The 24,901-nt window shown below is 35.2% G+C and overlaps 1 protein-coding gene across 2 annotated transcripts in view; it reads left to right on the forward strand.

Annotated features, from left to right (window-relative positions):
- Positions 1-21,273, forward strand: part of LOC131155775 (protein root UVB sensitive 1, chloroplastic) — a 44,554-nt gene extending 23,281 nt beyond the window's left edge. Inside the window, exons 5-7 of one of the 2 annotated variants that reach the window (XM_058109168.1) lie at positions 5,766-5,881; positions 18,956-19,132; positions 20,491-21,273. In XM_058109168.1, the coding sequence (XP_057965151.1) occupies positions 5,766-5,881; positions 18,956-19,132; positions 20,491-20,775 (578 nt within the window). In that variant the 3' untranslated portion in view covers positions 20,776-21,273. Of the gene's footprint in view, positions 1-4,949; positions 5,066-5,765; positions 5,882-18,955; positions 19,133-20,490 lie in introns of those variants that run through there. The other variant, XM_058109169.1, reaches the window with a different exon arrangement.
- Positions 21,274-24,901: the final 3,628 nt, after the last annotated feature.

The raw sequence follows: 24,901 nt of genomic DNA on the forward strand, positions 1-24,901 counted from the left end.
CCAGGGAGTTGAACAATCAGGCTTTCTTGTTGTAATTATGCATTATCTTGTAGTTTTTTACTTTCGTCCTCTTCTTTTCTCTTACCATTGACAAGCCAGAGACCTTCCCCACCCACCCCCCCCCCCCCCCCCCCCCCCCCCCGGGCGGGCAGGTAGCGGGGAATGGACAGCTTTCTTTTTCTTCCTTTTGTTTCGGCTAACAGAAATTTCTTATTCCTTTAACAAAAAGCTTTTCTTTTTATTCTTTTCTTCCTCTTCCTCCTTTATTTCCCTTTTCTTCACATGTTCTGATGACAAAGTCACAGAAACAAAGAAATTTACAGCAGTTTGAATTGAGATTAGCAGTTTCTTCTTCCTTTTCTCTTCATTCTTTTTGCTTTTCTTTTTAATTGCAGCTATTAAATTAACAAGCTAGCAACAGTTTGCCCTTTTCGAAGCACTTTGCAATTGAGACTGTTCATATTCTTTTGGGGTCAAAATTGTTGAAGCAAAAACCTGCTAGGGCTAGCTGGCAAGCTAGCTACATTCCTGAAATTGTTTTAATTTCTTATATATACTACCAAGATTTTAAATTTACTTTCTTGAGAGTTATAAAATTCCAGATACATAAATTTTTAATTTATTTTACATTGTAAGTAGAATCTTATGATCTACAATCTTAATTCCTACAATCCAATCCTGTGGACCCACAATAATCCTATGTAGAATCTCGATTCTAACAACCTTGATTGGTCCTCAATAGAAATTGGAATAAATTTGACTTTTTATGTAGGTGGTCAAAAAATTTCCTGATTTTGAAACAGAAAGCACAAAAGTACGCGTAGGCACTTTTTCTAGAAGTGGAGCATGTGGAATGCTAACTCTACAATAGTGTGTGCAGCTTCTATGACAAATATTTAACCACAAGATTGTGTTATCTGATGAAAGACTTGTGTGAATATAATAAATGCCTGTTTCTTTAATAATTTTCATGATGTATCCCTATTGTATTGTATCCTACCTTTTCGAGGATTCCATTCTACTTATATCCTGTATCAATATTCTTGATACATTGGGCCGTAGTTGTGAAGCAAACTTATTCTTCTTAGAAGTTGAAAAGTTGTGTAAGATGTTTGGGGTTTTGTGGTACATGGACCCTTTTCAACTGTTTTGCAATCATTGCAAAACAATCATTGCAAAATGGCATGACATGGGTATAGCTTTGGATTATGCATATAAAACTCAAAATCCTCGTCCATTTCTTAGGTGGAATCTTTCTTGTTATATTCGGTTAACATGCTGGTTCTGCAAAAGCAGTGTTAAGGTTTTAGTAGAATTGATGGAGTAGAACGAACAATTTTTTTGGCAGCATTTGAAAATCTGATTCTCTACATTGTTTTGTTTTAATTTCAATATTTTGTTTTCTCCATTCATTTATGTACATAAATGCACAAATAGTTGGTGTCCTTAAGTATTTCCCTTATAGATGAATAATGTCCACCTATCATGTATGCCTGCCTAAAACGATCATTATTATATAACCCAAATCTAACATATTATTGGGAAAGAGACTTGGTATCACAGCAATATATCAAAGATGCATTTACCTGTGTGACTAAAGTGGGCACAGAACCAATAATGTAAAAAATCAGGAATGAATTTAATATACAGTGCACAAGGTTCCTACATCATTGGGTGTCTGGGAAGGGCATGATTTTTGCAATCTTACCTCCATTATTGGAGTGACCGTTTCATGTTTTGAACCCTTGACATAATAAAAATTCAGCACATTTCTCTCTTTGCTTTAGTTGAATTTGGTAAAAAAAAACTCCTTTCCGCACTCTCTCCCTTGCTTTGTATTGTTCCCTGATGGGAATGATTATGGTGGAGGATCTCTCTTGGATGCCTCCAGATCGGAGGTAAGTCTTTTGATTTGTGACTAGCAGAAGGGGGGGGGGGGGACGTTGGATTTTGGTTTTTGTTTTAGAGAAAAATATTATGTAAACCGATTGATTGGGTTCTGTTAATGGTTGCTCATAGGTTCTTGGAGTGTTTTCAACTGATTTTGCCTGTTTGATTTTATTTTCATAAGAGCTTGGAGAATCCTTGTTATTGTTCAATGACGAGTAGAAGTTTCTTTAAACTAAGGTTGAGCTCAAAGGGGAAAGGCATTTGGTTTTATGTGCCTGGTGTTTGAATGGTTTTCAATGGAAACAAAAATCTGCTTAGTTGTTGCAGTGGTTGGTGGATGAAGAGGTATCAAATGTTCCTGTGCAGAAGGGTGCATCTATTGTCAGGAAAGTAATCAATGACGCAGGGAGTCAATCACATCATCCAAAAAATACAGTGGCTGATGCTTCAATTGTTGGTGTTTGATGCCAAATCAGCATGAGAAGCAGGAGATGTGATAAGAGGGTTGGTGGCTAGGATTTCCTCCTGTCACAGTAACTGAAGGAGACAATTCTTACGGTTTTAGGCTGGAAGCTAGGGATTGATGGAGTGGGCTGGGTGTCATTTCATTTATTTTTAATTTAGGCCTGTTATTAAGTGTGTCAGAAGTTCAGTTTTGTAATAGAACCCGGTTGGATATTTCAAATTTCCATCAGGAGGTTTGTGGCCCAATATGAACTATTAAAACCAGAATGGTGGATTAAAGGGAGTGGAAGCCCAGAAATCTCAGGGTTTAAAAATTCAGGCCCAAAATCTGGGTTTTAAGGATATAGCAATATAGGTCTTTGACAAATGGATCTGCTCCACTAATAGGTCTGCAACACAAATTGGAAAGGCAACTGATCATGTGCCACCCTCAAATGAATTTCATTGAATGAATAGTGTTGCAGGTACTGGGGTACAAACATTGGGAGTTTGTCTAAGGGCTGGGGAGTTCAGAGTCGAGGGTCTTGGCAGCAGAGTTCCAATGTTAATGTTGTAAATCTGAAAGAAACTGAAGACTCAATGAAGAAAATACAACACTTAGGGTATGTTACTAGTTCCTGTAGTTATTTAGTGTTGATGCTGTGCTGTTGCTGGTTTGTTACTGTTAAAGCTTGATATACATTGTTGGCCCACAACCTAATAGCTTAAGCTTTTAGGTAAAGTGGTAATCTAACATGATATCAGAGCTAGTTACCAGGAGGTCCTGGGTTCGAGTCTTGTTGCCTGCATTTATTGTGTGTGTAAAAATTATTGTGTTCCCTATCACGGGTGTTATTTATCATGTGTTTATCTCTCCACGTGCTATTGGGTTACACGTGTGGCGTAGTGTTAAAGCTTGATATACATTGTTGGCCCACAACCTAATAGCTTAAGCTCTTAGGTAAAGTGGTAATGTAACAGTTACTAGTTCCTGTAGTTATTTAGTGTTGATGCCGTGCTATTACTGTGTTAATAAGTCTGAGTTAGTGCTTGAGCTACTAAGGGTCTTACATTTTACCCAATCTTTAACATGGTATCAGAGCTGCTATAGTTGCCAAGAGGTCAAACACTCTAGAACTGTTGACCATGTTCAATGTAAGTTTGTTAAAAAAATGATTGTGTTCCCAATATGGGTGTTATTCATTGTTTGCTTCCTTCTCCATGTGCAGTTGGGCTGCTCGTGCAGGGGAGTTTTAATGCTTGATACAAATTGTTGGCCCACAATACAACAGTTTAATCTTTTTGGTAAAGTGATAAAATAACAGGGTCCAAATTGCTGAGCCTGAAATAAATGGACCTGCTGTGAATTAGCATTTTTGGCCTGAGTTGAAGGCCCATTTCTATGTGCTGGATCTGATATAAAACTGCCCAAAGCTGGCCCAAGGCAATAGACACTTAAAAGTGCTAGGTTGCACAGAGGGAGGGAGGGAAGAGATGTACAGCATCATTTCGGGAAATATTTAATTAAAATAATGTTATTTTGGGAATAAACTCATGTACTGCTGCAGTGCTGTTAAATGTCCACTATCACTAAATAATCGTGTGACAAAGGTTGTCTATAGTCAAGGCTAGAGGCGCACAACATCAAAATAACAATCTTTGCTTAACAAGGTGACAAACAGTTAATTTAAATAGATGGTTACTAAGTAATACGAAAAATCTCACCAAGAAAGTGGTTCTTACAAACCCAAGATAGAAAGGACAAACGGTGTAGCATTCCACTAGCAACTTTCAAAGTCCATCTCAATTAAGATAGAAATCACCATCTGATTGGAACTCACAATAGCAGACCTAAAACAACTGTGAATGGATGGAACCCTGTTTTTCTCTACCAGGAACTCCGCGCATTTCCAACAAAAAAAATGCTCCCCCTCTTTCCTTTTTGTTACAGGGGCTTTCTGAACAAGCCACTCCAAAGCTGGACTCGTTGATCAATTTTTTTTGTTGTTGTGGATTTTCATAATTAATTATTGGGGTGCTACTTAAGGGACCGCAGTGTAAACACAGTCCAGAATCCAACTGCTGCATGGCTGCATCTAGGTTCACACCCACTTTTGGCATTTCTGGTCATTTAAGCCCTTTTCTTCTGGCTGCCTTGATCATTTATTTGTAAGCAAAGAAGTGAAAGAGGAGGAAAAAAAAATTGCAAGGAAAATTGATTAGAGGAATGGATGGCACATTTGTGTTCTCTGTGTGAAACATTATTGCTTGTGATATCTCAAATTGTTAGGGTGAACTTAAACATTAAGCCACAGTGACTTTTAAGTTTTTTCTTTTTGTCTTTTTATAGTTATTTCTTTCCTTGCTGGACAGCGTGCTTGATGATATCTAGCATGGTACTGGATTCCTATTGTTCTAAGGCTCGACTCTTGGCTGATTTGAAGTGCTTATAAAACCCAGGGTGGATTGGATGGCAAATATTTTTAGAATCATTGGATATCATCATTCAGCTACGTCATTGATCATATCCAATTGTGCGCTGGTTATTGGTTGCCATTATTTTTTTTAAAAGGCTTATTATATAATGGAAGACATTTCTTGATTTCTCCGAACAGGTTTGGTCTTTAGTGAATATCTGCTTAGCGGCCAAGTTCCTCCATTTAAAGAGGCCAATGACGAGGAACCACTTTTTCCAGCTCTACCAATTCTTAATGTGAACCCAGTTTTTAAAGTGAGCAGCATTCTGTTTCTCCCTCATTTCTCTTCCAATATAGTCCATTTCTTTTCCTCTTGGTAGAGTTGAATAGAAGAAATCTGCTTATAAAGTGAGCTTTTTTCTTCCCTCGTTTTTCTGAGTGCCACTGTTCATGCTTGGGTAGAGTAGAATAGTGGAAGACAAATCTAACTTGTAATCCTTAAAAATGGCGATGTAAAATATGGGGTTTGTTTGCTGTCATCTTCAGGAACTATTTTCTGTTTCCCAATCCATGAGAATGATGTAGATTGTAGAAATAAAGTTTTGGTGTTAAGCCTCTTAAAATAATTTTCTGAGGACTCCATGAAAACAAGCCATCTTCAAGAAGAAAGCAAAGAAAATATTATTGCGTATGATATCTCAAGTTGTTCAGATGAACTTAAATGTTAAATCACTGTGAATTAAATTTTTTTTTTATTTATAAATTTCTTTCCTTGCTGGGCAGTGCACTTGATGATATCTAGCTTAATCACTAGACTCCTATTGTTTTAAGACTGGAATTTTTGGTTGAAGTGCTTATAGAACCCAGGGTGGTGACAAATCTTTTTAGAGTCATTGAATATTACCATTCAGCTTCTTCATTGATCATTCCCATTTCTGTGTTGGTTATTGGATGACATTATTTTCTTAAATTCTTATTATATGATGGAAGACTTTTTTTTATTGTTCCTAACAGGTTTGGTCTTTAGTGAATATCTGCTTACCGGCCAAGTTCCTTCAATTAAAGAGGTCAATGACGAGGAACCACTTTTTCCAGTTCTACCAATTCTTAATGCGAACCATGTTTCTAAAGTAAGAAGCATTCTGTTTTTCCCTCATTTCTTTTTTAATATAGTCCATTTCTTTTTTTCTCAGTATAAAAGAAGTCTGCTTATAAAGTGAGCTTTTTTCTCTCCGCACTTTGTCTTTTTGAGTACAATTCACTGTTCTAGCCTGCCTATAATGTTAATAGTTGAAGGCTATTTAATTTGTAATTCCTAAAAAATGGTAATGAGAAATATGGGGCTTGTTTGCTGTACTTCAGGAACTATTTTTTGTTTTCCAATCCGTGTGAATGATGTATATTTTAGAAAATAAATTTGGTACTGAGCATCTTAAAATAATTGTCCAAGGATTCCAGTGGAAACAAGCCATCTTCAAGATATGATGATTTTTTTTTTTCTTATTTGGGGTTTCAAGAGGTGAATCTGCTAGGTTTTAATGTCACTAAATCATGAAAATTTTCTGCCTTTCAATCTCTCTCTCTCTCTCTCTCTCTCTCTCTCTCTCTCTCTCTCTCCATGTTAAATGATAAAAATGATATCCAAAAAGTAAGTTTTGAAAAATGATAGTTGCCTCGTAGTTGGTTTTTTGCGTTCATTGGTTCTTTCTAAAGCAATGGTGGATTATTGGATGAAAGAAGGTTGATCTGTTTGCTAAGTTGCTCTGTTGGATCAAATTTGATTTGTTAAGTGTGGCATTTTGTTCTACATTACACATTGTGAAGCTCATGCATGCTGTAGGCCCACATTAGTCGCTATTATTGGAGGGAGACCAATAATTTCTGTTATTCAGCATGCTTTTCTTTTTCATTTAATGAATGACTTCTTATTAGTTAGAAGCAAGGAAAGTAGTGGTTTCTAATAGCAGGAATTGTGGGCAGGGAAGCAGGGACGTGGGTGAGTGCAGGGAGCTACCTGGTTGTAGGAGATTCGAAAATTTGATCATGCATGAAGCATCCATACTCATAAGCATATAAAAAAAGAAAGTAAAAAAAATTTTTGTTTTATTTATTTTTATGAAATTTGTCAAGGTAAAACTTAGACATTTCGTTTGGTTGGTCTTTAACCCAAATTCTACTTATTAAATATATTTTTGAATTTATCATTATGATTTAGATTTATGATACAACTAGAATGGTTTTCTTTGGGTTAGAATTCTTTACTTTTTCATGGATTGTTGTGTTGAAAAAAAAATCACATTGTGTCTTAAGGGAGACCATTGTCTTTTGCCTTGTGTGTTATTCTGATTTGTTTAAAAGTGTATTTGAGTCGAGTTGAGTTGAGTCAACACAATAAAATACTCAAACTTGACTTGACTCAAAAATGTTAAGTTTGAAACCAAACTTGAATTTGATCGATCTTAAAATTGTTACTTGAACTCGACTTGGTTATAATTTCTTGAAACTTGAGCTCAGCTCCATTAAACTTGGCTCGGTTATAAATTAATATTAAATGCATGTATAAATATATATAGTGTACATATAATGTTAAATATATTTATGAAATATATATTATATGACTTATATATTATAAAACTAATAAAATTAAGAAGCTTAATTAAGCTTGAAACTCGACTTGAGTACTATTGTCAAAATCGAACTTGACTTGTTAAAATACTTGAGTAGTTCGAACTTGACTCACTTAAGTAAAAGCAAGTTGAGCTGAGTTAGGGGATGAGTCGAGTCCAAGTAGCTCGCAAGTATATTTGAATCACTTATACCCGTAGTTTACACTAACAGGTCGACCAATTTTTTATTTCAATTTTATTAAAAATTTGAGTAGAAAATTCATTTGATATATTTTTCCTTAGAAATTTCTTTTGTAATTGTCTTGTAGTGGTAAATTTCATTCAATTTAAACTCTTTCTAGAAACACTTAATGTAAATTTTTTGCATGGTAATTTTCCCTTTTCTACAAAATAATTTATGAATAGAAATTAGGATTGAAGTTATCTTAAATTATTTTAAGGTTTACCATGATGGGATTGAGGTATTATAGCAGGAGATTGTCATAATAGGAGCAAGGCTCTATCAAGCTAACTGTGGCCAAATATAGGAGGTTCTTCTTCTATGAGCAGTTCCCACTTTTAGCACTATGCTTGGCAGCAAGCACCCTTTCAGGACAATCTAAGGAGTTTTTAAACCTTTGAGCTGTGTTGCAAAGTAAGGGTGGTGTCCTTGGGTTTTGTGGCGTTGTCAATTGTTGGAGTTTGAGGTTTATAGGGTAGTTAGCATAGCAGTCAAAAGGGGCACTGAGGTGCAAAGTTTACTTGGAGTCTAAGCACAAGGCAAAGGAGAAAAAATAACACTGTTAGAGGTTATTTGTGTCTTTTAGTATTATTATTGTGTTAGTTTTAGTAAGGATATTATTGTCATTACAATGTATTTAAATTTTTATTATAAGTAGAGGGAGAGGCCTATCTTCAAGTTAGGTCATTCAGTTTTAATCAAATCTTAACATGGTATCAGAGCTAGTTACCAAAAGGTCTTGAGTTCTAGTCTTGTTGCCCACGTTTATTGTGTGCGTCTTAAAAAATATTAGTGTTCCCTATCATGGGTGTTATTTATCGTGTGTTTATCTCTCCACGTGCTGCCGAGCTGCACATGCGAGAGAGTGTTAAAGCTTGATAGACATTGTTGGCCCACAACCTAATAGCTTAAGTTTTTAGGTAAAGTGGTAATCTAACATGGTATTTGAGCATGATCCTATCTAAACCCTCTTTACCTCAGCTGTCACCAGAAAACACTATTCCTGCGGCTGTTCTTCTCTAATCCACCTCCATCCTGTACTAAATCACAAAACCAACCATATATCCATAATCAGACCCCCCTGATGACCCACCCCACAAAACCCCATTGCCGGAGGGCCCCCCACGCACTGTCCAAATGCCAGCAAGGCTGACCCCACACATCGGCGTGTGAGAGAAGTTTTAGCCACTTTTTTTTCCCCCCTTCTGCCACGCTCTGATTCCTTCTTCAGACTATATTATCAAGCTGTTAGGCCAGTTTTTTGCTTAAAAATTCAACCTTTTTCGACCATGCACTCGTGGTATTTTGTTAATTTCTTTAAGAGTTTGTGAAGGCTTCCTTGTGAGTTTTTTGGAGCTGTGGCAGCATTCGTATGTTCAGTTATGAGGCTGTGACAGTGCTATATCTGTCGGTCAGTTGTTCACCTTGTTCATGGTTGTGTCGGTGCTTCACTTTGATTGTGATTGTTACGATTATTGATTGTTCTTCTTGTTTTTGGTGTGGTTGTTGTTTGTGAGTGCTTTGGTAGTGCTATATCCATCGGTGAGTTGTTCACCTCGTTCATCATTGTGTCGGTGCTTGACCTAGTTTGTGATTGCCCCCATTAGTTTTGATTGTTGTTCTTGTTTTTGATGTGATTGCTGTTTTGTGAGTGTTGGAATGGAATCAATGAATCCCAAAAATTTGTTTCCTACATCGCTGCTGCAAATAACAACTCAAAAGTTGGATGGAAAGAACTATGTTCAATGGTCTAAAGTTGTTCGGATTTATGTAGCAGGATTAGAGAAATCTGATCACTTGTTCCGACCTGAGTCTTTTGATGAGAAGAGAAAAGATGTGTAGGTTTAGAAAGATGCCTTGATTTTTTTTTTTTTTTAATGAAATTCGATGAAGCTGTTAGAATTGGTGATATCCTAAAAGGGGGGGGGGGGGTGAATTGGGTATTTAAAATTTTAGCCAAATATTTAACCCATTAACAACCTAGACCGAACTTGAGTTTAGCGTATGTAAAACAATCACAAACAATACATAAATATAAACATACGAGTGCGGAAATTAAAGAGTGTAGGGATAGAGAAAACAACACCACAATTTTACAAGGTTCGGCTATACCCGCCTACGTCTTTGCCTCGAGACAACCACTTGAGGATTTCCACTATTCACTCCTTCAACAAGGCAAAGCTGCCTCTACAATCCCTCCTTGTAGGCGGAGATACCTCTCCAAGTAATATGCCCTTGCTTGGCACAATTCAAACCCGAACCGTGAATGTAGAATGAAAATACAATGGTTTGTGTACAAAGAATGCTGCTTAAAGAGCTGATGAGTACAATGGAAAACAAATCTAATACACTCTTAATAAATAAGATTTGAAGCTTAGTAGAGTAGAATGATGTTCTCTAAGGTATTTTTGGAAAAAATGAATGGGAGAACTTGAAAATGAAGTAAATGATATTTGTGAAGGTAAAACAATTTGCTCAAGAGTTCAAAGATTGTTCAAAAGTGTTCTCTAACTCTCCAAGCCTTGTATTTATAGGCAAACTTGAAATATAGCAGTTTTATGACCGTTGGAGGTTTTAATATATATTTTATTATGAAAAATATGACCATTTTATAGCCGTTCTGGGCTTTTCCCGAGAGGTTTGGTCGCCCAGACTTTAGATCCGGTCACCCGACTGCCTTGCAATCTTGGGTTTTTGGGTTTTTTCATATTCAAACTCATTTTAGACCTTTTGAAAAAGTTTATTGCTTCGATAAAATAATTTTTCATAAAAAGTTTCAAGTCCCTAAGGTCCATCTAAGGTCAAGTATGAGCTTCACTTCAAATTCATTCAGATGTGTACTTACATTCAATCCTAAATGCAATACATATAAAAATTCTTTAAGTCTTCAATCTTGCTCTTAATATTCCATGGAATTTGCCAAGTGATGTGTCATCTTGAATGCTTCATGGCTTTCATTTTGCATCGTTCATTGTGTTTTCTCAAGGTCATTCCTATGAACATACTTAAAGCACAAATGAGATGCTTTGGTTTGTCATTATCAAAACGGGATAAGACTAAAAAAGCCAACAAAAGCTACTGATTGCAATTTCATGGCTTCCATTTTGCATCAGTCATTGTGTTTTCTCAAGGCATTCCTGTGAACATACTTAAAGCACAAATGAGATACTTTGGTTTGTCATTATCAAAACGGGATAAGGCTCAAAAAGCCAACAGAAACCACAGATTACATGAATGTGTATGCATCTAGATATGTGCAAGGAGATTTGGGATTATGTCGAACTTCTCTACTCTAGCAACATTACACGCATGTATGATTTATCCTAGGAGTGCTTTCAGTTGCAACAAGGAGATAGGAGCATTGCAAATTATTTTGGAGAGATGAAGCTTATTCATGAGGAGCTTAACGTCGTGCAACCTATAACTGCTGACTTTTGTGAGATGCAGAAGCAGAGGGAGCAGATGTCAGTTTTTTGTGTTCTGTCCCTACTTTGTCTGCAGCATCCATTTCCCCCGCTCCTCTCTTTTCATGTTCTCTTATCTCTGTTTCTCTCCTATAATTCTCTCAATTGTCCCTCATTTCTATGGTTATGTTGCTATTTCTACCTCATAGTGGTGTAGTTTTATAAAAAATTTTAAGTAATGAAGAAGAAGACTCATGCAGCGCTCCTAAAAAATCCTCTATTGCTTTGACTTCCTAATCATGAAAGGCTCTTTTGAAATGAGGTTCTCAAAAAATTACTTCTTCTGTCAGCTTCGATTAATCAGAAACTCTTGCATCCTTGTCCCCAAGCAATTATAAATAAACGAGGGAAGCTCTTACTAATGAGATCCTAGCTCTCTAAGGATTGCGCCAAATACTAAGCTTGATCATCATCGATGGAGAATAAACACAAAACGTGAAACTATCCAGTGCTTCCTGATGTTTCTTAGCTTTTTGTTCTTCCTTGCCCCCTTTGGGAGTGCTCTCGTCCTTTCTTGTTTTTATTTTCTGTGAGGAATGGTGTGATCCTAAGAGGGGTGAATTGGAATTTAAAAAAAAAAAATTTTGCGGATTAATTTAAACTGATTCACCAACCAATATCCCAATCATAATCTAAGTATGTATGTAAATCAATTATGACAAAAAATAAATTAACATACATGTGCAGAAATATAAATAAGATAAGGGAGAGGGAGAGGGAGAGAGAGAGAGAGAGAGAGAGAGAGAGAGAGAGAGAGAGAGACACCAAGATTTTTACGAGGTTCGACTATACTCGCCTATGTCCTCGTCTTGAGCAGACCACTCAAGGATTTCACTAAACACTCCTCCAAGAGGGTGGAGTCCCCTTTTTACACACTCCTTCAATAGGGCGGAGCCACCCTATACACACTCCTTCAAATAGGGTGGAGCCCCCCTCCCCAAGCGATACCTCATGCTTGGTACACTCCTTCAAATAGGGTGGAGCCCCTCTCTCCAAGTGATACCCCACACTTGGTCCACTCCTAGCCGGAGCCACCTCTCCAAGTGATGTATCCTAACTTGGCCACGATTCACAACCCGAACCGCGAAGGGCTGTTTCGGAAAATAATTTTTGCGTACAATAAAATGCTTCTACAAAAGTTGATTTATACAATTGAAAATCTAAATGCACTCTCAAATGATTTTTAAATTGAAGTTCAGTAGAGTTAGGACTTTTCTCTCAAAAAGTATTTGCAATAAATGTGAGAGTATGGAAAATGATTTTGCTTAATATGACCTTTGAAATGTCAAATGTGAGAAATCTTTGAAGCAAAAATATATGAGTGAATATGTTGCTCAAGGTTCTCTTGAATAACCCAAAGGATTTTCTCCAAAAATATTTTTCAAGAAAAGAATAGGAGAATGCTAGGGTTTTGCTCTTAAAAAATAATTTTTTCTAATAAGTATAGAAAATGATTTTCTTCAAGATTGACCTTTCGTAAATCAAATGCAAGAAGCTTTTCATGCAAGATATATATCAATGAATATATGCTCAAAGCTTTCTTGAATGACTCAAAGATTTTCTCCAAAAATAATTTTCAAATGAAGAGTATAGGAGAATTTGATCTTTGAAAATATCACACGAATGAAAAGGCTATCAAACTATATATGTGAAAGTGGATATAAGCTCAAGCCTTTTCAAGAAACCTAAAAGAAAATTTCTCCAAAAAATATTTTCAAAAGAAAGTAGGAGAAGTAAGAATTTGATGCTCATATAAAAATAAGAGGGAGAATCAAAAGGATGTTCAAATAAATTTCAAAGTGATTCTCCAACTTTCTCCAAGTGTTTAGGGTTGATATTTATAGGCAAAAACACAATATAGCTGTTAACTGACCGTTGGACATTAAAATAATATTTTATTTCAAATTGTTTTGACCGTTGGAGGCTCAAAATGCCTTGAACCCGAGGTCCGGTTGACCGACTTAAGGTGATTTTCCAGTTTCGAGAGGTTCGGTCTGCTGGCCCTATGATTTGATCTGCTGGATCATCTTTCCTTTGAAGGCCGGTTGATTGGGCTTAGAAGGTCGGTCGACTGGGCCCTTTGTAAAATTGAGTTTTGACCTGTTTGTTCTATTTGGTTTGCCGAGCTTAAGAACCGGTTTGTCGGGCCTTTATAAAATTGGCCATTTATACTATCCGGTCGATTGAGCTTTTACAGCCGGTCGACTGGGCCTTTTTAAAATATATTTCTGGCCATTTGAACTATTCGGTCAACTGGGCTTATCAACTAGTTGATTGCCCTTATGAAAAAACTTAGTTTTTGCCTTATTTTAATTTCAAAACCACTTTAAACCTTTTGTGTAAGTTTAACTTTGTAAATGAAAGGTTTTTCATGAAACTTGGAGTTTCCTAAGGTCAATCTAAGGTTATGATAGAACTTCAATTTAAATCATATGATATGCATGCACAAATTAAATCTACAATTATTACAACTGAAAAATTACAAGGTTTTCAAGCTTTTGCTCTTCATATCTCCATGGAATATGCTAGAAGATGTGCTCTTTTAAGTGCCTCATGGCTTCCATTTTACCTTTACCATTTGTGCTTTTTGAATGATAAACCTATTCAAGTACTAAATGCACAAATGAGATTCTTACAATTTGCCATTATCAAAATGGAATCGAACTCAAAAAGTTCACAATCTCCCCTTTTTGATGATAACAAATACGTGAGCAAAATGAGGTATGCCTGACAAGGCTTCCCCTAATAATATGCATAGTTTCAAAAAAATATTCAATACAGTTCAAACATATACAAACATGAAGACTTTAGAATTTTTCAAGTTGAGAAATTTAGTACAGTTTGGTTTAATGTGCACTTTGTATTGAAGCTGTCTTTAAAAGATATTCAATTAAAAACAATTTTACATGATACAAAAATGATTACAATTTTATAATGAGTATCATGTCTTATCATTTTCCAATTTTGTGAATAACAAAAAAACAGGGAGATACCAAATGTGAAGGAAGAGAATTTAGAATTTTACTTATAAACCTTCTCCCCCAAATAAGAGATTTTGCTCATAATCCTTTTCCCCCTTTTGTCATCATCAAAAAGGCTAAAAAAATGTCTCCCCTTTGTTAAGAGAATTATTTAAACAACAGAGCCCTAAAATTTTAAATCGTCATGATAGAAATTGATTTTTTAGAAAGCATATGATAGGATACCTAGGGAAGTTCTATGGTGGGTTTTAGAAAAAAAAGGTGTATGTAGTAGGTATACCGATGTCATTAAGGATATGTATGATAGAGTAATGACTAGTGTAAGGACTATAGATGCAGAAACTGGGGAATTTCCAATCACCATAGGTGTACATTAAGGATTTGCTTTGAGTCCTTATCCTTTTGCTTTAGTGGTAGACCAATTGACTAAGAGTATTCGAAAGGAGGTTCCATGGTGTATGTTGTTTGCAGATGATATTGTATTAATTGACAAAATTAGGGACGGAGTAGAGGTTGAGTTAGAATTATGGAGAGAAGCTTTGGAATCTAGAGGTTTCAGGATAAGTAGAAATAAGACAGAATATATGAAATGTAGTTTTAGTAATGATAGGAGGAATATTGGAGATAAAGTTAAACTTGATAATGAAGAAATAAATAACACTTGTAGATTTCGATACCTTGGATTTATTATGCAAGCTGAAGAAGAAATTGAAGATGATGTAATGCATAGAGTTAAAGCAGGTTGGGTAAATGGAGAAGTGCTTTAAGTGTACTCTGTGATCGTAGAATACCCTTAAAATTGAAAGGGAAGTTTTATAGGACTGCTATAAGACCAGCTATGCTATATGGATCGGAATGTCGGGCGACGAAGAAATATAATATCCATAAAGTAAAAGTTTTCGAAATGAGAATGCTTAGATGAATGAGTGGTATAACTTTGAAAGATAAATTAAGGAATGAACATATTCTTAGTAAGTTAGGTGTAGCTCCTGTAGAAGATAAGATAAGGGAGGGATGACTCAGATAGTATGGACATTTGCAACGTAGGCTACATAGTGCACCTGTGAGGAAGAGTGACTTAGTTACTGTGGAGGGCAGTAAAAAGGGTAGTGGTAGACCTAAAATAACTTGGGAAGAGATAGTGAGTAAGGATTTAATATCTTTGAATCTATCAAAAGAAATCGTCCATGATCGCATAAATTAGCGGAAAAGGATTCATATAGTTGACCCCACCTAATGGGACTAAGGCTTGGTTTTGTTGTTGTTGTTGTTAACATTTGACTTTCTTAGATTAAATTTAATCAATAATTTATAACATGGGGATGAGCTTCAAATGTATTTGAATATGATTAAACATTTAAGCTCCATGATGAGTTTAGGGTTATATGATACATAATATAAGATTAATTCCCTAAAGGTCAATTTTGTGTGATTTACAAAATATGCTATATTTAAGATATTCATACTTAAGCATATATATAATCTTTTAACAAATAAATACACATTTGTCTGGATTTACTTAAGCATGCTATAGCCAATATATTCATCCTATAACCAATGATTATGATATATACGTTAAGTTATTAGATTGGATATATTACTTGAATTTTCATATTGGCTTGATTCTCTAATGTTCTTAGTATAGTGAATGCATATACTATGATTTGACACTATTAAGCATAGACCACTTCCCAAATTTTTAGTCATCATTACCCCTTTTTACAACAAATCCTAAAATCTAAGGAAGAATTGTTTTAAAACAAATATGTAATTCCTTTTTGAGCCCATTCTTCCTTGGGTCCTAAGGGGTTGATTTTTTTAATTACCCATATCATTTTCCTATGATGCATAAAAAAATTTGTGACTATGGGATTTATAGGATAAGCCCAAGTCCTTTTTGAAAATACTATTTCTTTTAATTTTTAAGGATTTAACGGACTTTTTAGACATTCTAACTAAAATCTTATGAGCATTAATAAATTTCTTTTGGAGCTTCTTATAAGATGGCATGCTGATATGTCCGGATTCATCATATGATTCACTATCAAATTTAGCACAGTATATATATTATGAATCATTACATAAATCATCAATAAAGTAGAAGGCGAGAGATATACCTTTTCATGATTTAGTGCTTCTTGGTCTTTTAAGCTCGAAGCATTTGGAGTGGTGTCTCTCTCTCTCTCTCTCTCTCTCTCTCTCGGTCTCTCCATACCCCTTATCGAGTGTTTCCTAGATTTCTTTTGCACTAGTACAAGACATGATCTTTTTAAAAGCATTAGTAACTTAGGCACAATATAAAATATGCATGACATTGAAATATGTTTGCATTAATTCCATTTCGTGCTCATTCATTTCATTTTCATGTTTGGGAAACAATGCACAATTTTCATTGGGATATGATTTCCTTTAACAATCATTTTCCAAATCCTCCAATCAATTGATTTTATAAAAATACTCATTTTCAATTTCCAAACGGTAAAATCTACACCATAACACAATGGAGGGTTTGTAAAGGATTCTCCCTCACAAAACGGGGATACACTAATATGAGCCATTGCAATCTTTATTCAAAAATGGTTAAGTTTATTGCAACCGAGCTCTGATACCAAATGTGAGGAATGGTGTGATCCCAAGAGGAGGGGGTGAATTGGAATTTAAAAAAAAAACTTTTGTTGATTAATTTAAACTAATTCACCAACCAATATCCCAATCATAATCTAAGCATGTATGTAAATCAATCATGACAATAAATAAACTAACATACATGTGCGGAAATATAAATAAGATAAGGGAGAGAGAGAGAGAGACACCAAGATTTTTACGAGGTTCGGCTATGCCCGCCTACGTCTTACCTTGAGTAAACCACTCAAGGATTTCACTAAACACTCCTTCAATAGGGTGGAGCCCCACTTTTACACATTTCTTTAATAGGGTGGAGTCACCCTATTACACACTCCTTTAATAGGGCGGAGCTACCCTCTACACACTCCTTCAAATAGGGTGGAGTCCCCCTCTCCAAGCGATACCCTACGCTTGGTGCACTCCTTCAAATAGGGTGCAGTCCTCCTCTCCAAGAGATACCCCATGCTTGGTTCACTCCTTCTAGAAAGAGCTACCTCTCCAAGTGATGTACCCTCACTTGGCCACGGTTCACAACCCAAACCTCGAAGATCTATTTCAAAAAACAAGTTTTGCGTGCAATAAAATGCTTCTACAAAAGCTGATTTGTACAATTGAAAATCTAAATGCACTCTCAAATGATTTGTAAATTGAAGCTCAGTAGAGTTAGGGCTTTTCTATCAAAAAGTATTTGCAATAAATGTAAGAGTATGGAAAATGATTTTTCTTAATATGACCTTTGAAATATCAAATGTGAGAAATCTTTCAAGCAAGATATATGAGTGAATATGTTGCTCAAGGTTCTCTTGAATAACCCAAGGGATTTTTTCCAAAAATATTTTTCAAGAAAAGAATAGGAGAATGCAAGGGTTTTGCTCTTAAAAAATAATTTTTGCTAATAAGTATTGAAAATGATTTTCTTCAAGATTGACCTTTCGTAAATCAAAATGCAAGAAGCTTTTCAATCAAAATATATATCAATGAATATATGCTCAAAGCTTTCTTGAATGATTCAAAGATTTTTTCCAAAAATAATTTTCAAATGAAGAGTGATCTTTGAAAATATCACACGAATGAAAAAGCTATCAAGCAATATATATGAAAGTGGTAATGAGCTCAATCCTTTTCAAGAAACCCAAAAGAAAATTTCTCCAAAAAATATTTTCAAAAGAAAGTAAGAGAAGTAAGAATTTGATGCTCAAAAGGGTATAAAAATAAGAGGGAGAATCAAAGGATGTTCAAATAAATTTCAAAGTGATTCTTCAACCTTCTCCAAGTGTTTAGAATTGATATTTATAGGCAAAAACACAATATAGCCGTTAACTGACCGTTGGGCATTAAAATAATATTTTATTTCAAATTTTTCTGACCATTGGAGGCTCAAAATGCCCTGAACCCGAGAGGTCCAGTCGACTATCCCAAGGTCTGGTTGACCAACCTAAGGCGATTTTCCAATTTCGTGAGTCTTTCCTTTGAAGGCAGATCGATTGGGCTCTTTTTAAAATGGAGTTTTGGCCAGTTTGTTCTATTTGGTCTGTCGGGCTTAAGAATCGGTCTGTCGGGCCTTTATAAAATTGGCCATTTACACTAGTTGGTCGGCTGAGCTTTAACAGCCGGTTGATTGGGCCTTTGTTAAAACACATTTCTGGCCATTTGAATTGTTTGGTTGACTGGACTTATTAGCCGGTCGACTGCCCCTTATGAAAAACTTAGTTTTTGCCTTCTTTTAAGTTCAAAACCACTTTAAACCTTTTGTGTAAGTTTAACTTTGTAAATGAAAGGTTTTCTATGATACTTGGAGTTTCCTAAGGTCAATCTAAGGTTATTATAGAGCTTCAATTTAAATCATATGATATGCATGCACAGATTGAATCTGCAATTATTACAACTGAAAAATTACAAGGTCTTCAAGCCTTTGCTCTTCATATCTCCATGGAATACGCTAGAAGATGTGCTCTTTAACTGCCTCACGGCTTCCATTTTACCTTTACCATTTGTGCTTTTTGAATGATAAACCTATTCAAGTATTAAACACACAAATGAGATTCTTATAATTTGTCATTATCAAAACAGGATCGGACTCAAAAAGTCAACATTTTCTCCTTTTTCTGTGAAAATGTTTCATTTTTTTCAACACAGAGTGCATCCTGTTGAAATGTGATTTGGGGCTTTAACCTGGCCAATCTAATTAATTTGAGTTTCCAAGTTATTGTACAGAAGACATTGCTGTGCAGGAATCTGAAATACGTAAAATATTATCTATTCTTCTGCTTTGTGGTTTCCATTGCAGGTAAAATCAGCAGTACTATCCGCAGAAGCCAAAGATGCAGCAGTTGAAATTGACCATCGACTGCAGCTGGGTTCCAAGCTTAGTGATGTTATTAGTAACAGGGAAGAAACAGCTGCATTGTTTGATCTATACAGAAATGAAGGCTACATATTAGCTGAGCGTCAGGGAAGATTTTGTGTAAGTAAATCACTAACTCTATTATCATTTTCTGATTTTTAAGGTTTTTTTTTTTTAATTTTCTTCAAGTATGGCCTCCTAACTAAGAGAATTTAAAAAGCAACAAAACTAAGTTATCTTATTAAGCCCTTTTGAAGCCCATCCATAATTTAAGGAGCTCTTAAGGTTGTTCAATGTCCTTTGTCAATCCCTTTTACTAGCGCTCGTCTCTTCTAGGTTATTGAATCTTAATTTTTAACAACAGGGAGAGACCATAGAGTTGTAAACAAACTGTAAAGCAGTGCAGTACGACAGTCAAAGTAGAGAATAAAAATATTCTGTATAGCACTAGAAGCAGAGAATAAACATGCTTTTTTATTGTTAATATCATTTTTTGATTGCTGAAGAAGACTTACTAGTAGATGGAAATGTGAAAAGTGCGACACAAGATGGCCTCAAAAACAAGAAAATGAAAAAACAACAAAGCTATTATCTAATTAAGAAAGCCCCTTTGAAACCCGTCCATAATACATGGAGCTCTTAAGGTTGTTCGACTTCTATGTAAATCCCTTTTATTGGTGGTTGTCTCCTCCAGGTTATTGAATCTTAATTTTTAACCACAGGGAGAGACCACAGAGTTGTAAATAAATTGCAAAGCGGTACAGCTGTGAAAGTAGAGCATAAAAATATGCTGTATAGCACTAGAAGCAGAGGATAAATAGGCTTTGTTTTTGTTTGTATTGTTTTTTGATTGCAAAGACTTGAAGTAAATGGGAATGTGAATAGAGTGACAACAAGATGGCCTCAAAAACAAGAATAAAAAACAACAATTCTAAGATCTCTTATTAAGAAAGTCCCTTTTGAAGCCTGTCCATAATTTATGGAGCTCTTAAGGTTGTTCAACTTCCTTTGTCAATCCCTTTTCTTAATGCATGTCTTCTTCAGGTTGTTGAGTCTAAATTTTTAACCACAGGAAGGGACTATTTTCCGGTTGATGTTGTCCCGGAGATTCTGCAGATCCACAATATTGGTTTGATTTCTGTCTTTGTTTGATCACCTGCAGAATGGAAATGGTCTTCTATAGAACAAAAAGAGATACGACCACATGAAGAAGACCGCCACCTTTGCTAATCTGAGCATTTAACATGCCTCTAAGGCCTTGCCAATTGTCTCAACACCTCTACCCTGGGTTTTTCATCATAGAAATTTTGAATCCTTCCCAAAAAAGTGCTGATTTCCTGCTCTTCACGATTTCATTTTATTCTACATAATGTTTTTCATTGAAAGGTTTCTTTAATGCTAAACAAACTTCGTAGTTAGGTGGGGAACTTACAGTTTTGCCTTTTGGCTTGGGATGTCAATTTACTGCCTAAATGCAGGTGATACTCAAAGAGAGTTCCTCCCTGCAAGACATGCTCAAGTCTCTGTTCCATGTCAACTATTTGTACTGGTTGGAGAAAAATGCAGGAATTAAATCAAGGAGCACACTTGAGGACTGCAGACCAGGGGGTAGGCTGCAAATTTCTCTGGAGTACGTGCAAAGGGAATTCAACCATGTAAAGAGTGATGGGGGATCGGCAGGTTGGGTCACTGATGGGCTTATTGCAAGACCTTTGCCCAATAGGGTCTGCCCAGGTTATGTTGCTTCTGGACTTGCAAGCTGATATATCCTGTGGAAGATGATTCCTCACGTGATATCGGATGGCATGCTTCTCTCTCCATGGGCGAAGACATGGGGAGGTGCCTTCTGGTCCTGGTTGGAGTGCCTGTCTTCACTTGCCTTTGTTGAGTTCATCATCCCTTGCTTTTAAAGATCACAAGGATGGTTCCGCAAAAGAATGTTAAAAGAGCAAGTTCTCAAGACGAGGAAAATGATGGAACTGTCACTTCCCCTTGATAAGACACTCGTGGAGATTCCTGGCCATTGAAGGCTACAGACAACAGAGCTGATTGGCACTTGAAGCTGTTCATTGTCGCAGAATTATCCTGCTCAAGTTTAGTTCTTATGCAATGAAACTGCATCACTAACACATGATCTATGAAAAGAAAAGCGGAACTGAACAAAATCAATTTTTTGATGAGATATATATGCTTTCAATAGATCTCTCAATGTTTGCTTTTTTGAGATTTGAGGCAGACGATTTAATGAATGAGTTTGAGTAGATCTCTCTCTCTCTCTCTCTCTCTCTCTCTCTCTCTCTCTCTCTCTATATATATATATATATATATATATATATATATTATCTTAAGCTTCTGTTTACCTTTACAAAGAGGAATATCTTCCTCTACATTTTAGAAAGCATTACATTTTAGGCACTAAATAATATTCAGAGGCCAATGAAAAAATGGATAGTGCTGCGAAATATGACATTAATGGATAGTGCTGCGAAATATGACTTCTCTTGTTCAAAATTGGCATGTCTCGTGATTAAAATATAATAGGGGAAAAGACACTGACGTTTGGAAGAAAGACATAGACTTGCCTTGAGTTTTTGAAGTTCCATAGACTTTTGGGACCTGTTTTGAAGTTTTAGAAATTTTTAAAACTTCCCTTGACATTTAATATTTTTAACAGTCACTCTCTTTTAACTTTATTTTTTTGGCTAAATGTAAGGAAAAAATTGTATATTTTTACTGTCTTTAAGGGATGTTTCTAAGATTTTTAAATCCCAATGTTGGTGTACACTATTTTTTTGTCAAAGAACTCTTAAAGCTTTACAGGAGGTTTGTGTCCTTTTGTAAAATTTCAATAGTCAGTATTTTATGCTCAATAAAATGTAGATGATAAAATTAGCATGTGAAAATATGGATGGATCAAAGTGTGTTGTAACAATTTTTTTGCATCACACAATTTTCTAATTCTCATGAATCATTAAAACACTTGGAGAACCTTCATAAATAGATGAAGCTCATCAATGCAAAGGGTATCAAATGTTAGAAGCATTGCCACTTAGTTAAATTGGGGTCTCAAGTCCTTAAAAATTTTGAAGCACGTTCACTATCAAAATTTGCACAACACTTAAAGAGGTAAGGTTGAAGATTTGTTTGTTTAAAGAATTTTTTTATTTTGATAACAAAGTTACAAAGTCATCATATTGAAGAAATTTGCAAGAAGATTCAATTAGAATAATTTTTTTTTTTGTCTAATAGTAAATTGAAGCATGGCATTGCAAAAAGAAAGACGAGTGTCCACAAGCTAGTAGCTAGCATATTGGGCATGTGTAAACTTGTTGCAAGTAATTTATTAAAATATGCAATTCAATGGCTACAAAGAATGAAAAAAGAAGAGAGAAATTTATCAATTACAAAGAGTTTTAGACAATCTGAAATTCCTTGACAAGAATATTTCTAAGTTCTTCAATGCATCTTGACCACCAAAATAGGTGATTAAGAATGAGACTTATTATTGTTGCTTGCTTCTGTCAAACATGCACTTCAATTTCTTCCTCTATAGATTTTTGATCAGGAGATGCCAGAAAAGTGTGCCAAATGATATTTTGCTTTGTGTTAAGACCTTTTTTCCTCTAGCTATGTAGAAAACCCAAGATAGAACAAGAACCATTGCAAACAACATCACCTATTGAAGAAGAATGACAAAATATTAGTAGCAAAATTACAATGAGAAAAGAGGTAGTTTTTCCTTGTCAACCATATCCCAATGAGGATGGTCAAGTGACACACGGCAATTGAGTCAACACAATTCATTTGATTTAGGCAAGAAACAACACAACCTAAAGCAAGAATCATGAAGTGTGAAGGTAGGAGGATAACTGGACACCAACATGTATATGACCAACATGTATATGTTCCTTTTTACAATTGTAAAGGAGAATTTGCATTCAAATAAGTGGAGTCAAATAAATTATTAGTAAAATTTGGCATATGTTAAACTTAACTTTAAAGCAAAGAAACTTGATGTTGTATAAAAAGAGGCTTTGAAAACCCCATAGTAAATTATATGGTTGGGATTCACCCCATCCACATGAGGTGCTTTAAAGGAAAATTTGTAAAGCCCCTAAACCAAAGCAGATAAAAATAAATACCTTGGATAAGTCATGAGAAAACTTTCAACATCAATAGCTGAAGTCATTAATATAGCCTCTTTGATAAAGGGCTTGAACCAAATTGAACATAGACACAAAGTCTCCCATGATTGAGGGCTTGATAGAGGACTTGAGAGTCCCAAATTGGTTGAGACAATTTAGGAGAAATGTTGGCTTATAAGTTAGGGGCTCACCCTACTTATACAAGACACCTTCATGAAGCCCACAAGGCAATGTAGATAATACCTTGCAGAAGCCATGAGAAAACTTTCAACATGAATAGAATAGACGATAGTTTGTGAACAACTGGTTTACATAAGAGTAAAAGTTACCTATAGTTTATAGTCTTTAGTCATGTTATGCTTTGGTAGCATTTAGGTCCAATTCAACTTCTAACTTGAGTGTATTTTTACCATAATACAAGTATTCTATGGGTTAGCATACTTATAGTGCATTAATTATTTCTTTAGTCACTTATTTTTGGCTAATAATTGAAGTTGTCTTCAATTGGGCACTACAAAAACCACCATCTCGTGTTTGAATTAAAGTATTCACTTGAAAAAAGAAAAAAAAAAAAAAAAGCAAAGCTTTATATCATTTATTCAGTTGATTGAGCAAGAATTGTGTAAAATATGCACAAGAATTTAAAAGCCCAGGACCATGAGTAACTAGTAATGCTACAAGAAGCTCAGGATATGTTTTTCAAACATCTTAAAATTTTTCTCACTTTTAATATTTTCAAGATGAGTTTTTTCTTCCAAGACATTTTGGAACAATCTATGTCAAAGACTATTTTTTGATAGTTTTTGAATGGATAGATATTCACCAAAGTTTGGTCTTGATTCTAAGGGTGCATATGTAATTAAACTCTCCATTATAAGTGAGGAATCTTAACTTTGCCACAATTAAGGCTAGTAATTTGCTAGGAAGCTTGATTACACAAGGAAATATCTGGCTAGTAATGCACTAGGGAACTCAAGATGTGGTTTTTCAAACATTCCACCTTTAATATTTGTTGAGTTACTTGATCTTCATTAGCTTTTTTTTTTTTTTTTTTTATAATAGGCTTGTAGGGTTGATCTCCATTGTTGGGGGTGAATAGATTTTTGTAAGAATGGAAATTAATCCTTTATATTTTTGAAGTAGTCTCCTATTTTGGCCTCAAAGATACTTAAGTTTTTTTTTTTTTGGAAGGAGCTTGACGAACATCAAGTTTCACACGTAGAAGTGCAACGGTCTTATACCCTGATTTGCACTTTTTATTTTTATTCACTTGGTGATTTTCTCAAAGTTGGCTTGAGCATTCTCAACCTTGTACCTTAATTCCTTTGTGAAGATGCAAGGTTTGGGATTCTTTTGTCTATAAAGGCTTATCTACTATGTAACGTAGTAGTGGTTGTTGACATGTAAAAATATCAAAAGGACTTTTGTTGGTGATGAAACTTTTTTAGGCATTGGAATGGAACTAAACCACTTTATTTGAGTAGCTCCACTTGGTTGACATTTGACAAAATAACATAGATGCTCCTTAAGTAGCCTATTGAATCTCTTTATTTAGCCATTAGGTAACACCTTGAGGTTAAAATATGTCTAGCTATGATGTAGGAATTCTATATAGTTTAGACCAAAATTTTCAAGTGAATCTAGTGTCTCAATCATTGTTTATGACTTGAGAAGCCCTAATATTTCACGAGACATTCAAAGAATAGTCATGTAGTCTTCTCCTATGTTGATCATACTTTAAGGT

Source organism: Malania oleifera, chromosome 5, assembly GCF_029873635.1.
Source record: "Malania oleifera isolate guangnan ecotype guangnan chromosome 5, ASM2987363v1, whole genome shotgun sequence".
Taxonomy (NCBI): domain Eukaryota; kingdom Viridiplantae; phylum Streptophyta; class Magnoliopsida; order Santalales; family Ximeniaceae; genus Malania; species Malania oleifera.